Below are 20,789 nucleotides of genomic sequence, written 5' to 3' on the forward strand. Positions count from 1 at the left end.
ATACCAACAAACTTCTAAGCACTTTCTTCAAAACTAAAGCAGTTTGCTTCGCCATAATGGCAAGCAGAAGAAATTCATCCAATTAACCTCAAACTAGAAAAGGGGTTTTGTCTGAACTAGCAGTCTGTCACTTGTCACAGCAGCTACATGTATAAGCTAGGCCATTTTGTTATTCAGTGACATCTCATAGTTTTAGACTATATATTCTGCACCATACTTATATTTATCACTTGATATACTGTATCCTGTTTGAAAAAATATATATATACACATATGTGCATACACACGTCACACACTCACATACATACACACACACTACCATTACCATTATGAAGGTAATCTTTCTTCAGAATCATCTGTCTTTTTTCCTGGGAATATATATACAGACCTCCTATTAACATTAGGAAGTTTGTTTTGTATACATCATGGGAAGAATAGTCCTGCACATGAGCTGGACTCTAGATCATATCTAAGTGCCAATTCCACTGTTACAGGTGTAACCTAACATCTCATCAACATAGTAAATGTATTTATATCAAAAGTATGTAGTGCAGAACGAGATTCAAGCTATTTTATAGTATTTCTAAAACTCCAGTACTGCCCCCATGACAAAAATATCTGAAATCATGGCATATATGAACTTTCGTTTCACTAGATTATCTTTACCATTTCTTTAAATGGTAGCTAAAATTGTCTCTGGCCGATCATGACTTAGCGAAATCTAAAGCTAACAGATTTAATATATAACAGACAAATGTCTCTTTTTGGTTATTTGCTCAGAATAAATTTTTTTCAGCTTAAAAAAATACTTAAGAGTAAGGGATTTGTCTAATCTGTCATTTCATATATAGAAACAATAAAATTTTACAAGAATATTTCTCTAAATTGCCTTTTTAAAAACCCCTCTTAATTCCATTTAGTTATATTCTTCTCAAAGGCACTAAGTTCTGTATCTGTTCTCTTTCTGATATTCATGGCTCTTCAAATGCTTTCTGTAGCATAGCTGAAAAGTAGCTTGTACTTTCTTAAAACGGTGTTTTAGTTTGTAAGTTGGTTGTATAAAGTGATGAGGCAGTCTCTCCTATGATAACCAGCACACAGGCATAAATGATTTCTCACTCTCTGTGACAAGCCCTATCATGGACCTTTGAATAATCCCCTATTTGAACTAAAGTTCATATATTTTAACCATGGGAAAAAACATACTCAAGGAGCAAAGAGCTACATACTAAACTCATAGCAAAATGAATTTTAGACAAACTCATGGGTAATATACAAATACCTGAATTTGATATGAATTAATGTCAAACTCAACTAGCAAAAATTACCTTACTGAGGAACACTAACAAAAAACCTAAAAAAAAAAAATCCTTATAAACTGCACAATTTCTTCCATCCACAGTGAAACGAAGGAAGGAAGGAAAGAAGACAGGAAAGAAGGCAAGAAGGATGGAAAGATAGAAACCCAATCGAGATGGCAAAGCAAAACTCTAACATTGTAAGGAAAGAAAACCCCCAAATTCATATATGCTGCAAAAAAATGAATGGTCTAAAATAATAAAACAGAATCTTCTTAAATGCCATTTCCTACCCGTTACCATGATGATCTTAATTGACGGTGTCAAAGCGTCACCATGGCAACGGAAACTATCATCATAAAATAGTACAGTAAAAGAGATAGCTAGACCAAGAAGGGGTAGGGTCTCCTGGGAAGAGGTCTGCAGAGAGGCCCAGTGACTGGTTGTGCGGCTCAGTGTCAGGAATAATGGTTGTATGGCGGAAGGGGATGCCCAATGCCATTTTGGAAGTGATGATGCTGGCGATGAGCAAGGTACTCAGCATAGCTCAGGGTCATCTTTTCACTACGGTACCTGAAAGAAAATCAGGGAAGAGACAAAGTTAATATCAGGAAATAAGGTGACATGCCAATGTCAAGGCTAGAAGGGACCTTAGAGAGAGAATTTTATAGATCAGGAAAGAGTCGGAGAGAAGTGATGACTTGCCTAAAGTCACACAGCTAGAGAGTAGCAATGCTGCAATCAGAACCAAGGAATTCAGCGTCTGAACACAGTGCTCTTTCCACTCTACAACTCCTGGTTCAAATGGTCTCAGAAATTTTATTGTCCTCCCTCAGTCCTGGTTGGCTAACAGAAATGAAAAGGGGAAAACTAACCTATTCCCCATTATGTATGCATCTCATTCACTTGACTACTTTTTCTTCTGGGATCTTCCATTGCTCCCTCTTTTACCATTTGCTTCCCTCTATCCATACATCTGCCTAGGTCTTGCAATTAGAAAAAGTAACAAGAACTTTTCTTAACCTTGGTATCCCCAAACCTCTTCCCCCCATCTTTAGCTTTCTTTTCATTGCCACCCTTTTCAAAAGAGTAAGGTGTATTTTCTACCTTCAATCCCTCATCTCACACTACCCCTTGGCCTAGTGCTTCTAGACTTCTGCTGCTACTTTTTACCGAATCCGTCCTTGCAGAAGGCTACCCCCTCATCCTTCTTTCCTCTCCATTATGATACCATTCCCACTCCCCTTCTGAAGTTCTCATGCCATGGGCTCTACAACTCCACATTACCTACAGGTACATTATCTATATGTACATAACCCTGATGCTCCCCCTGCCTCTCAAACTGCTCTTATCTCTGTCAATGCATCCTACCGCTACCTTGTAGGGGTTTCCTACATGTCTAACCTCAGTTCTTTCGACACTGTGTCCTGTCCACTCTCACTGAACCCCACCCAAATTACCACCTCTAGCCATGAGCTCCATACATATACATTTTCAGTGATCCTGTAGACAGTCCTATATAGAGCAGTATCCTAGGAAGCACTCCAGAATCAGCGCATAAAACTTTCCTCCTGTGGTCCCTGCCTTTGTTAAAGGGATCAGCTTGGCTCCCTTTTTCTTGGCTTCTTGTTCTCCCCTACTTCTAGGTGATGATTAAGTCCTTTCATTTCTTCCACAATAATTTCCTATCTGTCCCCTCCTATCTTCCCATTCCATTGCAATAGCTCTTGCTGAGGCTCCCATTTCACCTTTCTTGGATTGCTGCCACAGTTCCATAGATAACAGCAATGCCTTCTAATTTTCCTGTTTCCAATTCCAATATTATACTTCTCCAAATCCATCTGTTTAGCATTGTTCAGTGGCTGCCAATTGCCTATAGAATCAGGACTAAACTTCTAAATGTAGAACCCAAGAAGCTCCATGATACAACCTACCTCCTGCATCATATTTCACCCTAATGACCACCTTCTGTATGTACACTGAAAGTCCAACTCAGACAATGGAACACTCTTCAGAACTTGCTCTGTTCTCCAATACTTACATGCCTTGACTCACAAAGTTTTCTTTGTGTTAATCCCTTTCCTCTCTCTGTCTCTACCTATCAAATAATCTACCCATTCTTTATACCCAGTCTCAAATCCACCTCCTCTTTGAAACTTTCTGTTATCCCTTACCCTCTTCTGGAATTCCTCTTATCCTGTTTTATGATCTCACATCACCCATTACATTCTGCCTCAAAGTAATATTTATGTATGTATATGCCCTTCTATTTTCCTAGACTATGAGCTCAGGGAGAGCAGAGATGGAGGCATTTTCAAATTTGTTACTCCTCAGAGCTAAAACAGTCCATGTTTAGACTAAAAGCATTCAATGTGGTTTTATGGAATTGAAATAAATGGAAACAACAACCCATCTTCCTAAAATGTTTGATAGTTTCCTTTTAAAATAAGTATCCCTATTGTCCCATGCTGAAATTTATTTAGCATTTGTGAGTCTAGCTCAACTGTGTCTTTCAGCAAGCTTTCATGGTAGACTTCTATCACTGCCAAAACTGCAAGGTTAACCTCAATTTAGGGACTGCTTCTCAGAATCCTGGGGTTCTGCTAAGCAATGTCAAAAGCCAGGCAATAGCAAATTCAGGTACCTTTCTTCAATAATGTAGCCTAAACGCTCAGAGGGCTTGCTCATATGAGGCCAGGGTAGCCCCACCAAGCTTAAGATATGAAGGATGAGCTCATACATCATATGGGCCTTACTGCCCTCAGTAAGGCTGAGTATTTACTCTCAGGATGGCCCTGGCATACATTTCCACACTGTGTCAGAAGAGAAGCAAGTATAGTTAGGAAGACCAAAGAAATCAAAGGGTTAGAGGTGTACACATCAAAATGTACTGGTCTGCCTTGCACCAGAAAATGCCTTCTGTACCTGGTCAGTTTTATGGTTTTCCTGAATTCATTAGTAATTGGAGCTTTGTATCCTCCTTTCCTCAGTAAGGAGTCTATGGTCTGAATATGGTCCCATCCTGTGGAGAGTAGACCAGATAAAATACCAGTCAAGAACAAGAAAGAAGCAATGAGCATCTTGGGTTAAATACAAAATGACTTTGGAGAAGTCAGTTATCACTGTCACCAAATGCCATCAACTTCTTTGGTCCTAAAAACAATCACACAGAAGCACTAAGATTTCACTCTGGAGAGAACCAGGTTCACCACCACACACCTGAAATTCTAGCTATCCACATGGCTAACAGCATTGGCTTCTTTATCTCAATCTCAATCGAAGGCAAGGAGTCTGAGAGGCTGGCATGAACTGCTCGGTTGTGCCTGGTAACGAACCCCAAACACTGTGCTCTCCTCCAACAGTAACATCTTTAAAAGGGAAGTAAAAGCCTAAATGTCATTGTGCCAACTCAGGAGTAGTCAGGACACCCACACTAACTCATGGTAATTACTGTTCCTAATGGTATTTTCTACAGTCAATCAAGTGTATTTGTGTGCAGTATACAAAGGCATTTTTATTATTTCTAACATGGTGTGGCATACTAATATTCAAGGCTCTCTATCTCTGATGTATGTTTTATAAATTCAATGGAACTACAGGATGAAGACATTTGCAAAAACAAACGAAATGAATCTTCAGATTGCTGAAGACTAATTCTATCATTTGGGGTTTAATAACATTAAATTTTGCTCTTACATATCTCACATTTATATGAAACAAACATGGGAAAACCAAATTACAAATGATTTCTGGTGATAAGAAAAGGTTCCTAGATATAGAAGAAATACTTATTTCAACTAACATGAAACTAGAATTTAGCAATGGCTAGAAAGGACAAGATACTATAGTGTGAAAAGTTATTTTATGTTATGGTGGTAGCTTACAAAGGTTTGTGCTATATCTGCAAAATAGAAAAACAGTTGTTGATTAGGAGGTGCAGACCAAGCATATAAAAAACTAATATTTCAAATATCCCCAATGCTCCTAATCTTAATGGGAAACCCAAATTCTTCATGGCAGCATAATGAGTCATGGCACCCACCTAGTTATGAAACATTTGAAACTGACAATGAACTGTGTGGTTGTCAAACAAAAAAGGCTTTTTTATGCCACAAGACGACAGTAAAATGGAATATGGGAAAATGGTACTTTAATTGGAGCAATCTGTTGCCTGAAATAAAACTCAACTTTTACAACTCTTTGCTTTTCGAAAGTACACTTTTGTGTGTTTGTGCTGTCAAGCTTTAGTGCAGAGGTTCAACTTCTGTGCGCATAATTCACCGATTTTATACAGACATTGCAGTGGCAGTGATGGAAGAATCATTTCTTATAATTTTACATTGATCAACTATCAGACATAACTGCAAGGTCAGATATTGCATTTCAATTTGTATATTTGTTTAAATTCTTCACCAGATCATATAAAATAAAGTACAACAATGACCTTGCTCCTTTGCAACCTCCGGTAGGTAGGTGGCGGTGCGTTTTGATCCTTTTTCATTGATGAATTCTATTCTAATGCCATGTACACCCACCTGAAAGAAATTGGCAGTTTTATTAGTACAGTCTTCTTCATAGAAACAGAAAGAAAAAGTTATAATTTAACTTTCAAGAGAATGCAATTCTTCCTTTCCCCTTGCTTTTGGAAGGCCATATCAATTTTCTCAGTTCAAAGTTTTCGCTTTGGGTTTGAAGACCACTCTGATGGAATGGAGACTGAAACATTAATCTGTGTGTCCTCAACAGGTGCTGGGCTATGCTCTTCTGTTTGGAACTGGAACAATCATTCTGGGGGCTGTGTGTAGAATAAGACAATTGATGGCAAGGATTCAGCCCCACTCCCAAATTGTGGCTCATGACAATAAGGATCTAGACCAAGGGAATTCAAATTCAAAGATACAGCAAACCATTCTCCTGGTTTCAGGAACAGTCACCGCTTTCAGATTAAGTTCTAAATTTAAAAGAAATAAACCTTTCAAATAATTTTAGGGAAGGGCATTTGTGCACAGGTTTCTATACCCTAACCCAGAGACTATCATATCTTTCCTATGTGATACAGGCAAACTTTTGGTGATAACCTTAAAAAAGTAGTCTTCTAAGTAAGTGTGGGCAATTTCTTGCTAATGGCTTAAGAGTAATCTACTTTTGCTTTGATGAGCATCCAATCAAAAGGAATATATCCCTTTCCCTCATGTCTCACACAGAATAGTGTATACAGCTAAAGATCATATAAAATTCTTAATTTCTTTGTACATACTGACAATAAAAATGAAATTTCGAAAACATAACAACTCCATTCTATTCTCCCAAATCTAGGGTTTCATTAGATCAATGGTTCCCAAGTGGAGTGTAAGGTTGTCTAAGGTAATGGAGAGAAGATGTAAGAGCTGGTAAACATTTTTACTCAAGAAAGAGGCTTCCTTTTAGAGCAGGTGAGTGAAGTCATAGAATTTTACACTTTCCATCCATAGGGATGGAAAGATCTACAGGAGGAAAAGTTGTCCATGAAAACCTTTTGCCACTTCTGCCCTTAGCCTGAAATTGTCTAATGTTTCAGGGGATACAAAGCCCTCTGGAAAATTCATTTAATTCTTTCCTCAGGTCTTCACGCATCCATCCATTAGAGTCTATCAGATCTTCTGAGATGTTTATATTTTTTATTAAAGTCTATCTCTTTGGCTATTTCTTCTATCTATTTAATATCAGTATTCTTATGAATCTCCTTCTGCTGAAAATGCAATCAGGACAGCTGTTTTAAAAACGAACACAATAAGGCCTCCCATACCCTATGGGAAATGACTGTGGGCAGCTGAGAAGAAATATGAGTGCTTAGCTATCAGGCGTTTCCAGGATAAAGGACATCTACTAATCTCTCCAGTGCCTGACACAGTACTGAGACAATGACAAATTTGCAAAAGCTATTGTATAGTGACTTTCTGATCAGTGACTTTGAGTTTTTTTCCTTCAACAGTATCAGATCCTTCATGATTTGTTTTTAAAAATATACATCATAAATAATTTATACTCCCATCATTCACTGAGTGAATTTTGAATCTTCAACTCTTATTTATAAAAAACAATCTCTTATATTAAAAAATGAAATAATTTTGGTGTTTATTAAGGTGTCTGATCAATTGTGAGAGGAAGAATATTTCCCTATTCTTGAGATGAGAGTGTTAGATTAAATCAGTGGTAGTTAACTGGAATGGAGTGGAGATTGCAAAATTTATCAGAATTTCAGGAGGTTATATGCATCCGCAAGTATGATTTTGGAAAAAAGAACAACTCCCCAGGTGATTTTTACCCTAGATAACTTCTAATAACTATTCTAGCTCTGACAAACTGTGGCTATGTATTGAAAAAAAGTGATTTAGGCAAATTGGAAGCAATTTAGACCCATAAATCCTTTCTTCATAGGAGTCCAGTCTCTGTTCATGAATAAAAATTTCAGAGATTTTTAAAGCCTCGTAATTTAACAATTAAAAGAGGTCAAGACCAATTGTATGGCATGAGAATGATATCTCAATAAAGCTCTCATTTATATATATATAAAATTAAAGACCAAGCTGTAAAGAAAGATGTGTTGACCAAAATAAAAATTATTTATGAATAAAATTGATTTCCTTTTGTATTTTGAAAAGGCCCCACTATCAAATTTGATAGGAAAACATTATCAAAATTCTCCCATTTTGAATTACTACCACATATATAATTTTTAATTCTTCTCTGTGTTCCTGTGATTCTAAACAACTGAAAGCTCCTGTAAACTGAACTGTAAGTATGGTGACTTTAAACTGAATCCTTTGTAAGAAATACCTTATTTCAATAAGTCAAAAATATATTCCACAGAGTTACAAAGTCAAAATCAGAATGAGTCATTTTTCAACTAGTAGAATTAGAAGAATGGTAATAACGTTTTAAGCAGAATATCAAAGCATAATAGCTTTTTGTCACCTGTTGAGCAACAGTGTTTTCTTTACTCCCAGAAGCACAGATGCCACCAAACAGTCATACTGTGCAATCAAAATAGGAGAGTAGAAAATGGCCTGCTGTAGAGAATGAGTGATTCTGGCCAACTGTGGAAATCACTGGCTTTGCAAAGCAAGTCATAGCCACTAAAATGAACACCAAATTAATTCTGGATTGTGTGAGGGCAGCATCTGTCACAGCTTCAACTCCAAAATGTAACCCTTATATATATAATAATCGAATCCTCCCTCAGAAGGATTGGAGAATCCTGTCAGCAGCATCCCAAGAGACAAAGGCTATAGTTGCTAAATAAGAGATCAGTTAACCAGAGACCTGGAAATCCTGAAACAAACTTGCTGTAGTAATCCATTGAAGCAATATTCCATTTCTAAGGACAATAGCAAGGTAACACATGGGAAATCTAGATCACCAAGCATACCCCTTAACTACTATCCGAAGTAGAGCCAGGTGGGCCTACAAATCTAGCCTTATGGGAGTCTGCAGGCCATTTTCAAAATCATTAGATTGTCTGAGAAAAAATGCTTTCAAGGTCCATCAACTGTGATAATATCCTTTTAATCAAGACTGTACTTTTGCTAAGTAAACCTGTAAAGCAACTCAAATGTAGTAAATTAAATGTAGGACTTATAGATAAGAGGATATGGAATTAAACAGAGCTGTATCTGTGTGAGCTGAAAGAACATTAAGGCCAGTTCAAAAGATTCCTATATCATGCTAAAAACAAAGCCATATTTATTCTGAACCATTCCACAGCAAGTGATTTTTTTAATGCCTTTATACAATCTTTTGTTTTTAATACTGCCCAGAATGAATCAATATTAAAATTAACATTAAGACCTTAAAATATACCTTGATTATTCTGAGTTATTACTCAGTTTGGGGATTATGCATCCCCAACCCTACCTGGCCTCATCCCCATCCTCTTTGCTCTCGTCCACATCTCTATTTGAACACTCTATCAGAGTCTGTGGGCTTAGAGAGAAGAGATATACACAAATTAATCAATTTTGCTACATACTAAAAGGTTTGGTGGAGAAGAGATTATAAATAACAGTTGAAATGAAGCTTCTAGATTATCTGCAGAATTCATTTATCCTCATTATCTGTTCCCTTGTTGAAATGTAGCTTCATTTAAAACTATTATCCTCTAATGTGGTGACTCTCAACATAAGACCATTAAAAAAAAAAGACACTCTCCCACCTCATTATAATACATAGCCCATAGTGTGCTCCTCACAATTGCTTAGTCAACATTTAACATACCCTAGTCTATAAAGCAAGTGTTAATCCCAGAATCCACTAGTTGTAATACAAGACTCTCACTTTTACTTGTGAGCCTAATCAACAAGTCAACAATCTGGTATGCTAAAATATGAAAAAGTTATCTCTAAAAGCATCAAAAGTATAAAATGTCCTCTGGCTAAGTCCAATAGGCTCAACACAAGACTTGGAACATTTGGACCACAATTATCTCCACCGTCCTGACCCTCAAAGCAAAAGTTGCCCTTCATCAAATCCAATGAAAGCAATTTACTTCTTCAGGTGACATCCCGCTTAGCAAATACTGTAGTTAGTCTCACTGTCCCCCATTTTCAGAACCAAATGTTAGGTTTCCCTTTAATAGTATGGCTATAGCTCACTTCACTGATTTCCAGTGGCTTCATCGCAGATAAAATAAAAATATCTGGGGGTCAAAGAATCAAAAGTTGTTTGATCTGTCTTTGCTGGTGATATCATTTTGCAAAATATGCTTTGCAATTAACAAAACAGCCTGTTGCTGGTCATTCAACATTACAACTAACCTGCCAGGCTCAATATGCCAGTTTCATTGAATCAAATGAAAGAACTCTGCTCCTAATGAGAGGAACTCAGGATGTCTGGCACACCCCCTAACCTTTATACACTGGCATCACAGAAGACATGTATGCAAAACAAAACAGCCTGTTGTACCAGAAACACACACTGCCCTGGAGAGCCCATGAATCTGACCCAGAGTCCGGCATTTCTTATATTTTTAAGGAGGAAAAAGCTCTATGTGGTATTATTTCTCCTAGAAGTACAATAACACACAATGCATTTTTTCATTCATAGCCCATGGTAGTTTCTCCCCGCTCCTAGGCCTAGCCTTTGGAAAACAGTGACTCTTCCTTTTCCTAATGAAAGTAAATGCAACAAAAAGGGGGAAATACTGTAAACTTGGGCCTATTCCAAGTTTTTCCTCTTGAATAACTCTTACTTGGGCAAGAAAAATTTCATAAAGGCTGATAATTTATATAGATCCTAACGAATCACTTCCCCTAATCCTGATATTACGGAAAAACAATTTAGACTACATATTGTGCATATCTGTCCAACAAATCTTCAAAGTTGTGACTTTGTATCACTTTAATCTGCCCACCAATTTGAGACAGTCTGAAGTTTTGAAGATACCCATCCAGCCAACAATTGACACCTAATAATAAACAACTGTTAATAATTAGTACTTCAGAATCTGGCCAAATCACAAATTTTAAAAAACAGCACTGTTACAACTCAGTTATTTTTTTAACTCAGTAATTTTTACTTTTGCAAGCCTTAAAAATTTGTAAATACAGTTAATTTTGTCTGTTTATAAAAACAGAACATATATATTACCAGCCCCACCCCCAAGTCCTTTTAGAAAAGCATAAAAGAGAAGATAAAAGATGACCTATAATCCTAGTACCATCTAGAGACAACTCTTACATTAGTCAATTAAAAAAGTAATCTTCTGAGTCAACTGAGTTGCCAACTATATTGTTAGGCTGTTTTTATCTATTATCTGACCAGTTTCTATAGTTGTCCTTGCTTTCAAATCTCCTTTAAGTGAGAAGTTTTTAGAAGCAGAAGAAAAATACGTCAAAAAGGATAACTGATTGCAAAGCCATCACTTGGACCTAAATAACCTTTTAACATATTCTACTTCAAAAATACTGCTTAATCATCTACCTCAGCTGTGGTTATTTTTTCTTTCTGTTGTTATTTTGTGAAAATGACCGAAAAGGTCTCTTTGACAAAAATGCATATGTGTTACTTGTCTCTGAAAAATCCCTGCAAATTAGTCACCTTTAGCTTAGAAATTAGTTCAGTCTCCATGGACAAATTCTTGGCTTTTGCAGAGCTTACCAAAGGACCAATTAGTGCCAATTTTGATTCATGTAGGAGACTCAGACATCTTGTCTATCAGGAACACATGCCTGCCAATTTATTTTACAAAGGCCACCAAACAACAATTTGATAACATTTATTTTAACTAATAGCAGACACATAGCTCTAAAATACCTGAACTAGCTAATAATTACCCCCATGAACTTTTGAAGAATTAGTTGAGATTTTTAAAACAGTATGGCTAATGAAGGGGTGCTTTGAAAAGTTATAAAACCAAACATGTTTATATATCATTTGCAATGAAAGAAACTGTTCTTACTTTAAGGTTTTGCAGAGAACAAGTGACAGCTAAGAGTGCAATTAAGGGAAAAAAACGAATTCTCTGTAATAATTAATTATAATGAGCATTCCTCAAAAATTGAACACCTTGAAGCTTTCCAAGGGAAATTCAGGCAATACAGGTGACCTTTAAATAAAAGGACTGCTTTTCATTTAAAGTTAGAAAAATGCATTCTTACCGTTATTTGAAGAAGGGAATGAATTTACAGACAAGGAGACTAAATTTGTAGTTTTTTTTAAATCGAGAAATGTAAATTTGTTTGCTTTTCCAAACCTTCGGGGGAAAATCATCCCTTGGTAAACATACACAATATGAAGTAATGTTGGTTGCTTGGTAAGAAACTAAGAAAAATCTTATTCACACTAGAATTATAGATTGAGTACATGACTATGGTTTTACTCAGTCTACAAATAGATTTGTTCCTACAAAGTTACACGTAGGTTGAATTTATATAAATGAATTAACGTTAAAGTCATGAGGACGATAATAAAGAAACCCTATAGTAAGTTCTTCTGCAAAGTAAAATATTTATTTGTAAAGTGAATAATCACTCCCTAATGTATTTACTTAATATAGATTTACACAAATAATGTTGACTTAAAATAGGGGATGAAGCGGTGATAAATAAGAGGCATTTATGGTTTAGAATGACTGTTTCTTCCTAAAGAGAATTCTTTCGTGAAGAAGGAAATAGAATAGCTTAAAAATTAGATTATTTTTTGACTTCTGTTGCCTACATTTAAGTTGGCAATAGTCATTTTGAAGGTTAGGGTCCTCTTTCCTCCCATTTAATCAAATGTTTATGCAATGAAAGTATGTATTAAAAACTTACAAATCTGAAAACTCAACTCCACATGAAATAGGAGGATGGCAAATTCAGTTTTCAACATGTACATACAGCACACTATTAAGTGGTCTTCCCTTTCCCCTTTGGTCCTTATTTCTGGCTGTTTTATTCTTATTGGCCTAAAGGAAGACTAATGGACAAATTTTGCTGCTTTCCGGAGTAGGGCCTTCTATGACTTCTAAATGGTTAGTGGTGATTCATTCTCTGGAAGTAAAATGAAACAGAAGTCATTTGAAAAGGGGGAGTCAAGCACTGCACTCTGCCACCATCCAGAGAGACTTTAGGTATTATCAAGTCCAACTTTTTAAGCTTCCTTGTGAGGAAATGGAGATCCAGAAAGTTCACTAAGCTGGGTAGTGGCAGTCAGGAAGAGAAGATGACTCTTCATTCCCAAAAGTCAGTATTCTTTTGTATTAAATGCTGGGGATAGACACATGGAGGCAAACTACAGAGGAAAGAATAGAGCACAGTGGAACACCTAAGGGAAGAACTGGAAGTGTTTGTGGATTATGGGAAAGGAAGCAGAAAAACCACCCTCTACACATACCCATACCATTGGGAGGAAAGAAGGAAGCAACTGGCAGAGGCCTGAGAGTGGACCACACAGTCCATTTCATTGAGCGTACCAACAGCTAACTGAATGTTTCATGTATCAAATCACCTTCTAGAAGTTACTTTACTTTGTACAGCTTGCTACCTCACTAAGCTTCTGATACACTGACATGTTGATTCACATCAAATTCTTTCTAGATGGCCAGAAAGTGTGAAGTGGTCCTATTCCAATGTTCCACAGCACTTGAAAACAAACTTAAGAGTAGAGCATCAGGACAAAGACTAAATTATCTGAATGATAGTGACGACTTCTACAAAAATCTCAAGGTCTGTGGGAAAATACTATGATAAAGCATCTCCTAGAGATATGGAGTATAGATCTGTATGTGTATACACACACACACACACGTATATGTATAGGCTGGAATCTTTAAGATAGAAGAGATGCAAAACATGGTGTAAATCACAGTTGCAAAAAAAAAAAATAACTCGGGGGGTGGACAAAACATATACAACTAAAAGTCATTTCATTTGGTGACTATGTGAGTCATGCTAACCATCTGTGTATGAATGAGAACTCTGTTTTCAATGGTACATGAAGGAGTTAGGAAAAAGTAAACCTTTAAGGGGGGAGGTAGGCTGAAAAGAAGAACATGAACTTCTAAAATATATGAGATAATTATGGTAGCCAATTTATTCATTTAATCTGTTTACTCTCATGAAGGCTGTTACAAAAAGGGCTATTATTAACTGCATCCGAATACGTCAGAAATGAAGCTGTGATCGCTCAAGAGGTATGCTTTGAAGGTTGCTTTTAAAATGAAGTACAGCTTTCTGAGTACCAGGAGTCCAACAAGCTCATGTACAATGGCAGATGCTTTGGCACTTTAGGGAAAGAGGGAGACTAATGGCTTGGGGCCGAGCTCTAGAGTCCAGGGACAGATTTTTGGGCATCGCACAAGGATTATGCTAGTGAGCGCCACCCAAGCACGGGTTGATTCTATGTAAGTTTTGAGTGCTAAAAAGGAACAGTCTAACCTTAGGACTACAATATATTGCCCAAGTGACAGACGTGCATACAGGTGGGATAACAGTGATCTGGGGAGTGAGATGTAGCAAAAAATGCCTTATGGTTTATGAAAATGTTATTTGTCTACTGGAATACGATATAAAGGTCTACTTTAAAGTATAGAATATATCTCTTCCTGGGGCCTTCAAAATGCTCTCCTCTCTAAGGCACAGAAATAAAAATGCCTAAATATAAGTTAGAAAATATTTTGACCTCTGTCAATAAATTGCTATATTAGCTCCTGCAAGGTCACAGGTAGCATACCTGCTATACAGGTTCTTCTACAAACAAAAAGTTTATTCATTTATATCATCCTGAAAATGAACAGCTGTGAGATGACACACCTAGAATCACTACCCAAGTCAAACTCCAGATACTATAATGTCATTGGCTTTATTTTTTTTTTTAATTTTTTTTATTTTTTTATTAGAGGCATGCTTTATTTATTTATTTTATTTGTTTGTTTGTTTTGTTTATACATGCACTGGGTACAGTCAGAAGCGCGGGAGGGTGAGAGAATTCACCAGAGCCAGAGCGGGGAGCAGAGCAGGCAGAAGGACTGAAGTACACTGCTGAGGGGAGCAGCGGGCGGCAGGAGAGGTCTGCGCGCCATGTGGGACCCTCCTCCGGTGGCCTGGGAGCAGCCGGGGATCAAACCGGCGCTGCAGAGGCTGCGCGCAGCTTCGTAACCCAGCACTCAACCGCTGCGCCACCGGGGAGGCCCATATAATGTCATTGGTTTTATATCCTTTCACATCTTTAAAAGAAAGCATGGTCCCTAAGTAGTGTAACTATACAAGTTCTAGGCTCTACATAGTTTTTAGAGGGCTCTGACATGATATGTGAACTCTTCTTTCTTTCTAAAGTACCAGGTCTGTCAATCATTCTGTCATTGAGAATTAAGAGAAAGCTGTCAATTGGAGAGTGCAGAACAATGGTAATAAGGTTTTTTCCCCCATATAAACCTTTTGTTTTAATAAATAAAGCATATTCCTGACTTAGATTTTAAATCACATGTACAGATGAGGAAAACTTCCAGGCCCAAACAGGAAGCCATGCAGCTACTACTGCTGGAAGGAATGTATGCCTACCTCCATTTTAAGCCTAAAGAGCAGAGATGAGAACACCCTCTAGACTAAATAACTGGAACCGGAGAAAGAGATGACCTGACATTCTTGAAACCACCATCTCAGCCTCTCACTTCAATGCTGCAGAATCAAGTAAAAGTTGCATCACTTTTAGGTAAGCTAGAGGTAGATTTCCTGATCACATTGAGGGCAATGCACTATCCCATTGTTAATAATTGGCCAACAGTATTAGCTAAAGAAAGGTATCCACTGATAAATGCAGAATATTAGAAAAGCAAAGAGGATGCTAGAGAGATAATCTTGTTTCTTCAAGTATCAGAAACTTCCATATCAGTAAGTATAGCAGCAGAAGAGCTCCACCTCCCAAAGGCTCAGTCCAGAAACCTCCTGTTGGCATTTGTACCAACCAAGGCTCCCCCACCTTCTGGCATCATCTGCTGGTGTATGAGATCCAACTGGCTTTTAGGGCATTGGAAACTTTTATTTTATGATCCCCATTGTAGATCTCAACTCCATCAGCTATTTCCTCCAACAGGTAGGTCTGATCAATTAGAACATCAACATCCTTTTTGGCAGCAATTTTGTACACAGGGATTGATTTTTGCAGAGCTGCCTTGACCAGAGGGAAAACTTGCTTCTGGCAACAATCATTTGGGGCTCCAACACCTGGTAGGAACCCTGTAGGACCAGTCTATCCAGCAGCCCTTGGAACCTGTTTATATCTTTACCACTTTACTGAGTCTCTGTTTGCTTCAGTTAATAGGTCTGTAATAAGGTCATCTCTTGCTCTGGGGACTTTCAGTCTTGCTCCAGTCACCAAATTGGGCATCTGATTTTTCTTCTGTTGCTCAATCTGCTTTTTCTTTTTTCTGATAGTATACCATATCCTCTTCAGTGTTGGGTTTGCAGCAAATGGCCTTTCTTAATATTGAACTCTTCTTCTGCTTTAGCATCTATTATTTCTGGTTTACCACTGGCTTCTGGTTCAATAAAAGTCAGCATATGCTTACTCTACTTTTGCACATTTAGCACTGCTGAGGGCCATGGCAAAAGAGATGCTAGACTGGTGGGCAACTAGCTCAAATTTAAAGGGCGGGGGGCCTCCCTGGTGATGCAAGGGGTTAGCTGTCAGCACTATGAAGTGGTCCACAGCCTCTACAGCACGAGTTCAATCCCCAGCCTGGAAGGTGACCCACATGGCGCAGCAGAGCTCTCCTGTCTCACCTGCTGCTCCCCTCAGCAGTGTATTTCTGTACATCCACCTGTTCTGTTCCCCACTCTGTCTCTGGTGAATTCTCTACCCCCCCACCTCTGGCCTGTACCCCAGTTCTTGTATGCATAAATAGATGAATCTTTAAAAAAATTAGATTTAAAGGGGATGATGAAAGGAGTGAGAGAGAAAAAACTAGTGCAGCTTTCAGCTTCTTTTGCTTTTTCAACAGTGATAAGTTTTTGTGTTCAAACACAAAGCAGATTGCTTCAGCTTTCTCCCCAGGGGAGCAATTTTCTTCATTTAGTAACTATTTTAGTCTTGAAGGCAGATCTTTCAATTTACTGGTTAATGATTTTTCCCCCAAATTATTCACTCTTCATCCTTCTCATATCTACCAGAGCAAGTGATCATGATATGGGCAATGCTTAACAATTATCAGAAGGGTGTGGCCACTGTTCCAATTTCTCTATAGAGCCTTTGTGGATGGTTTCATTGTTTTTCATGACTACCCAGACTCCTTCAGAGGCTACAGACACTCATTTTAAATGTTATAAATACTGTTTTGAGTAAATGTAACATATGTGAGTGTTACAGGTAATTCTGTGGATCCAACATTGACTTGGAATTAATTACATCCACTTGTGAAACCACTTATCAGACATTCCTCACATTACACAACAGAAGCAATTCTAGCAGTCAAGTCTGCTATAAATCCTACTTCCCTACTAACTTCCATTATAAAATGAGAGACATGTTACTAAAAGAGAGTTGCAAATAGGCTGTGTTAAAACCCTTGGATGAAGAAGAGAGCCAGAGAGTCACTAGTCCTCTGGCAATTCACTTTTCATTTTTCCTTTCCTGATCATTTGAAAATTGGTGACTATCATTTCTGGTCACGTTCCTCATCTTCATGACCACAGGGATGTCTCTTTAATTACTACTAAAGTTACCTACCTCTACGCTTTAGGACTTCTAGGCTTTGCCCTCTCCCTGCTTTGATGTGGGTGTTTTCATTCCTTTAATTAGGGACTCTACTGCAGCAACACACAGGCTTCACCAGTGGGGGTCAGTTCTCAAACTGTACTTCTACCTGAAAAGTCCTGTGTTGGAGTAGTCTGCTTATATAAAAATGCTCATTTTCTATCTTCAACTTGAATGTTTGATATTAAAATTCTGTAATCATCTCTTATTTCTCCTTCAGGCATAAATGTATACAGCACTTTGCATTTTAGGTTAAAATTATATACTTATGGTGAATTGGATATTTCATTCTTGGAAGAAAAGTTGTACCTATTTGACAGTGTGAATTTCTCAAAGTGAAATATATGCTTTCATAATATAGACTCAGTCCTCATAAAGGAAACTTGCAATATAAATAATTAACTTACAAAGATAAACCATAAACAAAGATTTTCCCATATCCTCTTTTTAATAATGACTGTATATTCAAATTCATCTCAGTTACATAAGCAAATACGCAGATTTACTGATACAAAGACATACACAAATGAAAGAAATATTCTAAAATTTTAACAATGTTTATCTCAGAATTGTGTAATTATGCATGACTTTCATTTCTTTATAGTTTTTGAATTTAAATAATTTTCAATAAATTTCAACTATGATACATACTACTATGGACAACAGGCTTAAATACATGCATATGCATATTTGCATTTTTATTGTGGTAAAATACAGATGACACAAAATTTAGCATCTTAACCATTTTAAAGTATACAGTTCAGTGGTATTAAGGACATTCATATTGTTGTACAACCATCACTATTTTCTAGTTCTAGAATTTATTCATCACCCCAAATAGAAACTGTGTACCCACTAAGTAGTTATTACTCTCTGTTCATACCCTCTCCAATCCCCTGGCAATTACTAATCTGCTGTCTGTCTCTATGAATTTGTCTATTCTGGATATTTCATATAAATAGAATCATACGGTATGCAGTCTTTTGTGTCTGGCTCGCTTCACTTAGCATAATGTTTTAAAGTTTCATTCATGTTGCAGCATGTTTCAGTACTTCATTCTTTTTTATGGCTGAATAATGTTCAATTGTGTCGCTACAGTGAGTTTTGTTTATCCATTTGTCTTGTTGATAGACATTTGGGTTTTTACACCTTTTGGCTAGTATGAATAGTGTTGCTATAAATATTTGTGTGCACTTTTTTTTTGATATATGTTTCATTTCTTTTGGATCTACACCCAGGTGCAATTGTATTGGCATATACTCTTTCAAAAAGACTTTAATTCTACTTTGATATTCTGCATGGGTGCTTTGGTGGTGGATGTGGTGCAGTAACAACACATGAAGGGGGAGACCCAATACTTATAAAATACAAAGTATTAAATCAGTGTTACTGCAATAAAAAAAGGTGAAAATAAGTAAAATGCATGACAATGAATAAAAGTTTATTAAAGCAAATATTTAAAGTGATTTATGTAAATATTTTACTGCATCATGCTGAAATCATTGAGTACAGTGACATATGGCATCAAATTAAAACATCCATAATTTATTCTAAAAGAAAAAGTAGCAATGCTTTTTCAGAATCATTAAAGATAACTCTTTAACATTCCATTCTATTTTCAATCACTGAGTATAGTACATTCTTTTTAAACCCAAATCACATTTTTATACTTAAAAATGTAATTTTCAACCTTGCAAACAAATTTCTTTTATGTTCAACACTTTAAACTATGATGAGCTAACTGAAAAGTACTCTTTCCCCCTCAGTATAGCCATTGTAGCAGTATCTAATTCTCTTTCAAATATTTATATGTTAAAAGTATGAAACTGTATGTATCTATGTTCATTGTTGTTGTTACTTTAATAGGAAAGCATCACTAAGTGCATACTAAAATTTAATCTCATAAAAGTACTAAATATACAGTACCAAGTTAAAAAATATACATATACATATATATGTATATATATATATATATATATATATAAAATCTTCTAGAAATTCAAGCTGGTAGATTATCACCAGCAAGGATAAATATACTCTGAGAGAGTTCATAGTACCAATTCTTAAGTGCTTTCCCTCCCACCCTCCTAACAGAAATCTCATACATCTCTTGAATATAAAATCCCAATATTATCAAGGTTAATTTTAGCTTAGACAGAGCTTGAAGCAAGCTAAAGAAGATATATTCTGTGCTTACCCATATTTTACAACTGTTGGATTCTCCCCATTTTCCCTCCCCCAAGCACATGCACACATGTTTATACATGTATCTTATGTATATTACACACATGCACATACATGTATGTACACACATGTGCCAAACTGTAATTTCAACTTAGTAGCTGCAAATAAGGAAGAAATGCTTTTACAGCTCCGTCATTCCCTAGATCTCAGCCTTTCCCCTGTTATTATTCCTACTTCCACCTCTACATACACACAACTCTCCACAATTCAGAGAGTAGATATAAAATTCTAGGTGGAAAAGAGGAAGCAGTAGCCTTACAAGAGCAAAAGAACCATCCAAACCATAAAATTTGTTAATATGTAAGAGATATTATTTGGAATCATTTCAAAATAAAGTACTGGGGTATCGTTACACTTTTAAAAATTCAAATAGGAACAATAAACTTATAGAAAACAGTAAGGAAAATTCAATTCTATAAAAGGTTTTACACATTCCAACTTTGCTAGGATCAACACTCAATTTTTTTTCCTTAAAAAAATTTGAAAATGCTTTCATATTCTGATAATGCTCCAAAAATCCTACCACAAAACCCAGAAGGAACTCTTTCATCCTGTTCTCTGAAGAAGTTTTTAAATAGCTCTGGCATAACAACAACAATTTATATCATAGAGATTTTTAAATGAAGATTAAGAACTTCATAAATGTCTTATTCTATGTGTGGAAAAACTGAATCGAAGTGGAGTAAATTATCCAAATCCCCACAAGGAATCAGGGCAAAGTAAAAAATAAAATTCAAGTCCAATTAACTGTCAAGACAGCAATCAGTCCACAAAACAAACCCATGGGGGACAGTTATTCTTAAAAAGGAGTAGAATTAAAGCATGTTATATGGTAATGATAGTCATGTCATTTAATGAGTGTGAGTGTGAGCTAGAATACCAAGTATATCACTGAGTTCCCACTGTTCACTTATACAGCACTTATTTCTTTGTACTTTGTACTTTTTGCTCTGCTGTTAAACTACCTGATGCTTTATGGCAGGGACCCCAACCCCACATTCTATAGAATAAAAATATAATCAATATAGATACTATGATAAT

General features: G+C 36.6%; 1 protein-coding gene and 1 pseudogene across 3 annotated transcripts in view; both read right to left on the reverse strand.

Annotated features, from left to right (window-relative positions):
- Window positions 1-1,756: 1,756 nt before the first annotated feature.
- Window positions 1,757-20,789, reverse strand: part of AMMECR1 (AMMECR nuclear protein 1) — a gene marked incomplete at both ends in the record, with an annotated part of 117,053 nt that continues 98,020 nt past the window's right edge. For both annotated transcript variants that reach the window (XM_084258585.1, XM_084258586.1), the window contains 3 exons: window positions 1,757-1,871; window positions 4,224-4,320; window positions 5,743-5,833. In XM_084258585.1, the coding sequence (XP_084114711.1) occupies window positions 1,757-1,871; window positions 4,224-4,320; window positions 5,743-5,833 (303 nt within the window). The remainder of the gene's footprint in view (window positions 1,872-4,223; window positions 4,321-5,742; window positions 5,834-20,789) is intronic.
- LOC311187131 (V-type proton ATPase subunit E 1-like) lies at window positions 15,682-16,355 on the reverse strand (annotated as a pseudogene). The gene has a single exon. The product of its transcript is annotated as a V-type proton ATPase subunit E 1-like (transcript).

Source organism: Talpa europaea (assembly GCF_964194135.1).
Source record: "Talpa europaea genome assembly, chromosome: X".
NCBI lineage: Eukaryota > Metazoa > Chordata > Mammalia > Eulipotyphla > Talpidae > Talpa > Talpa europaea.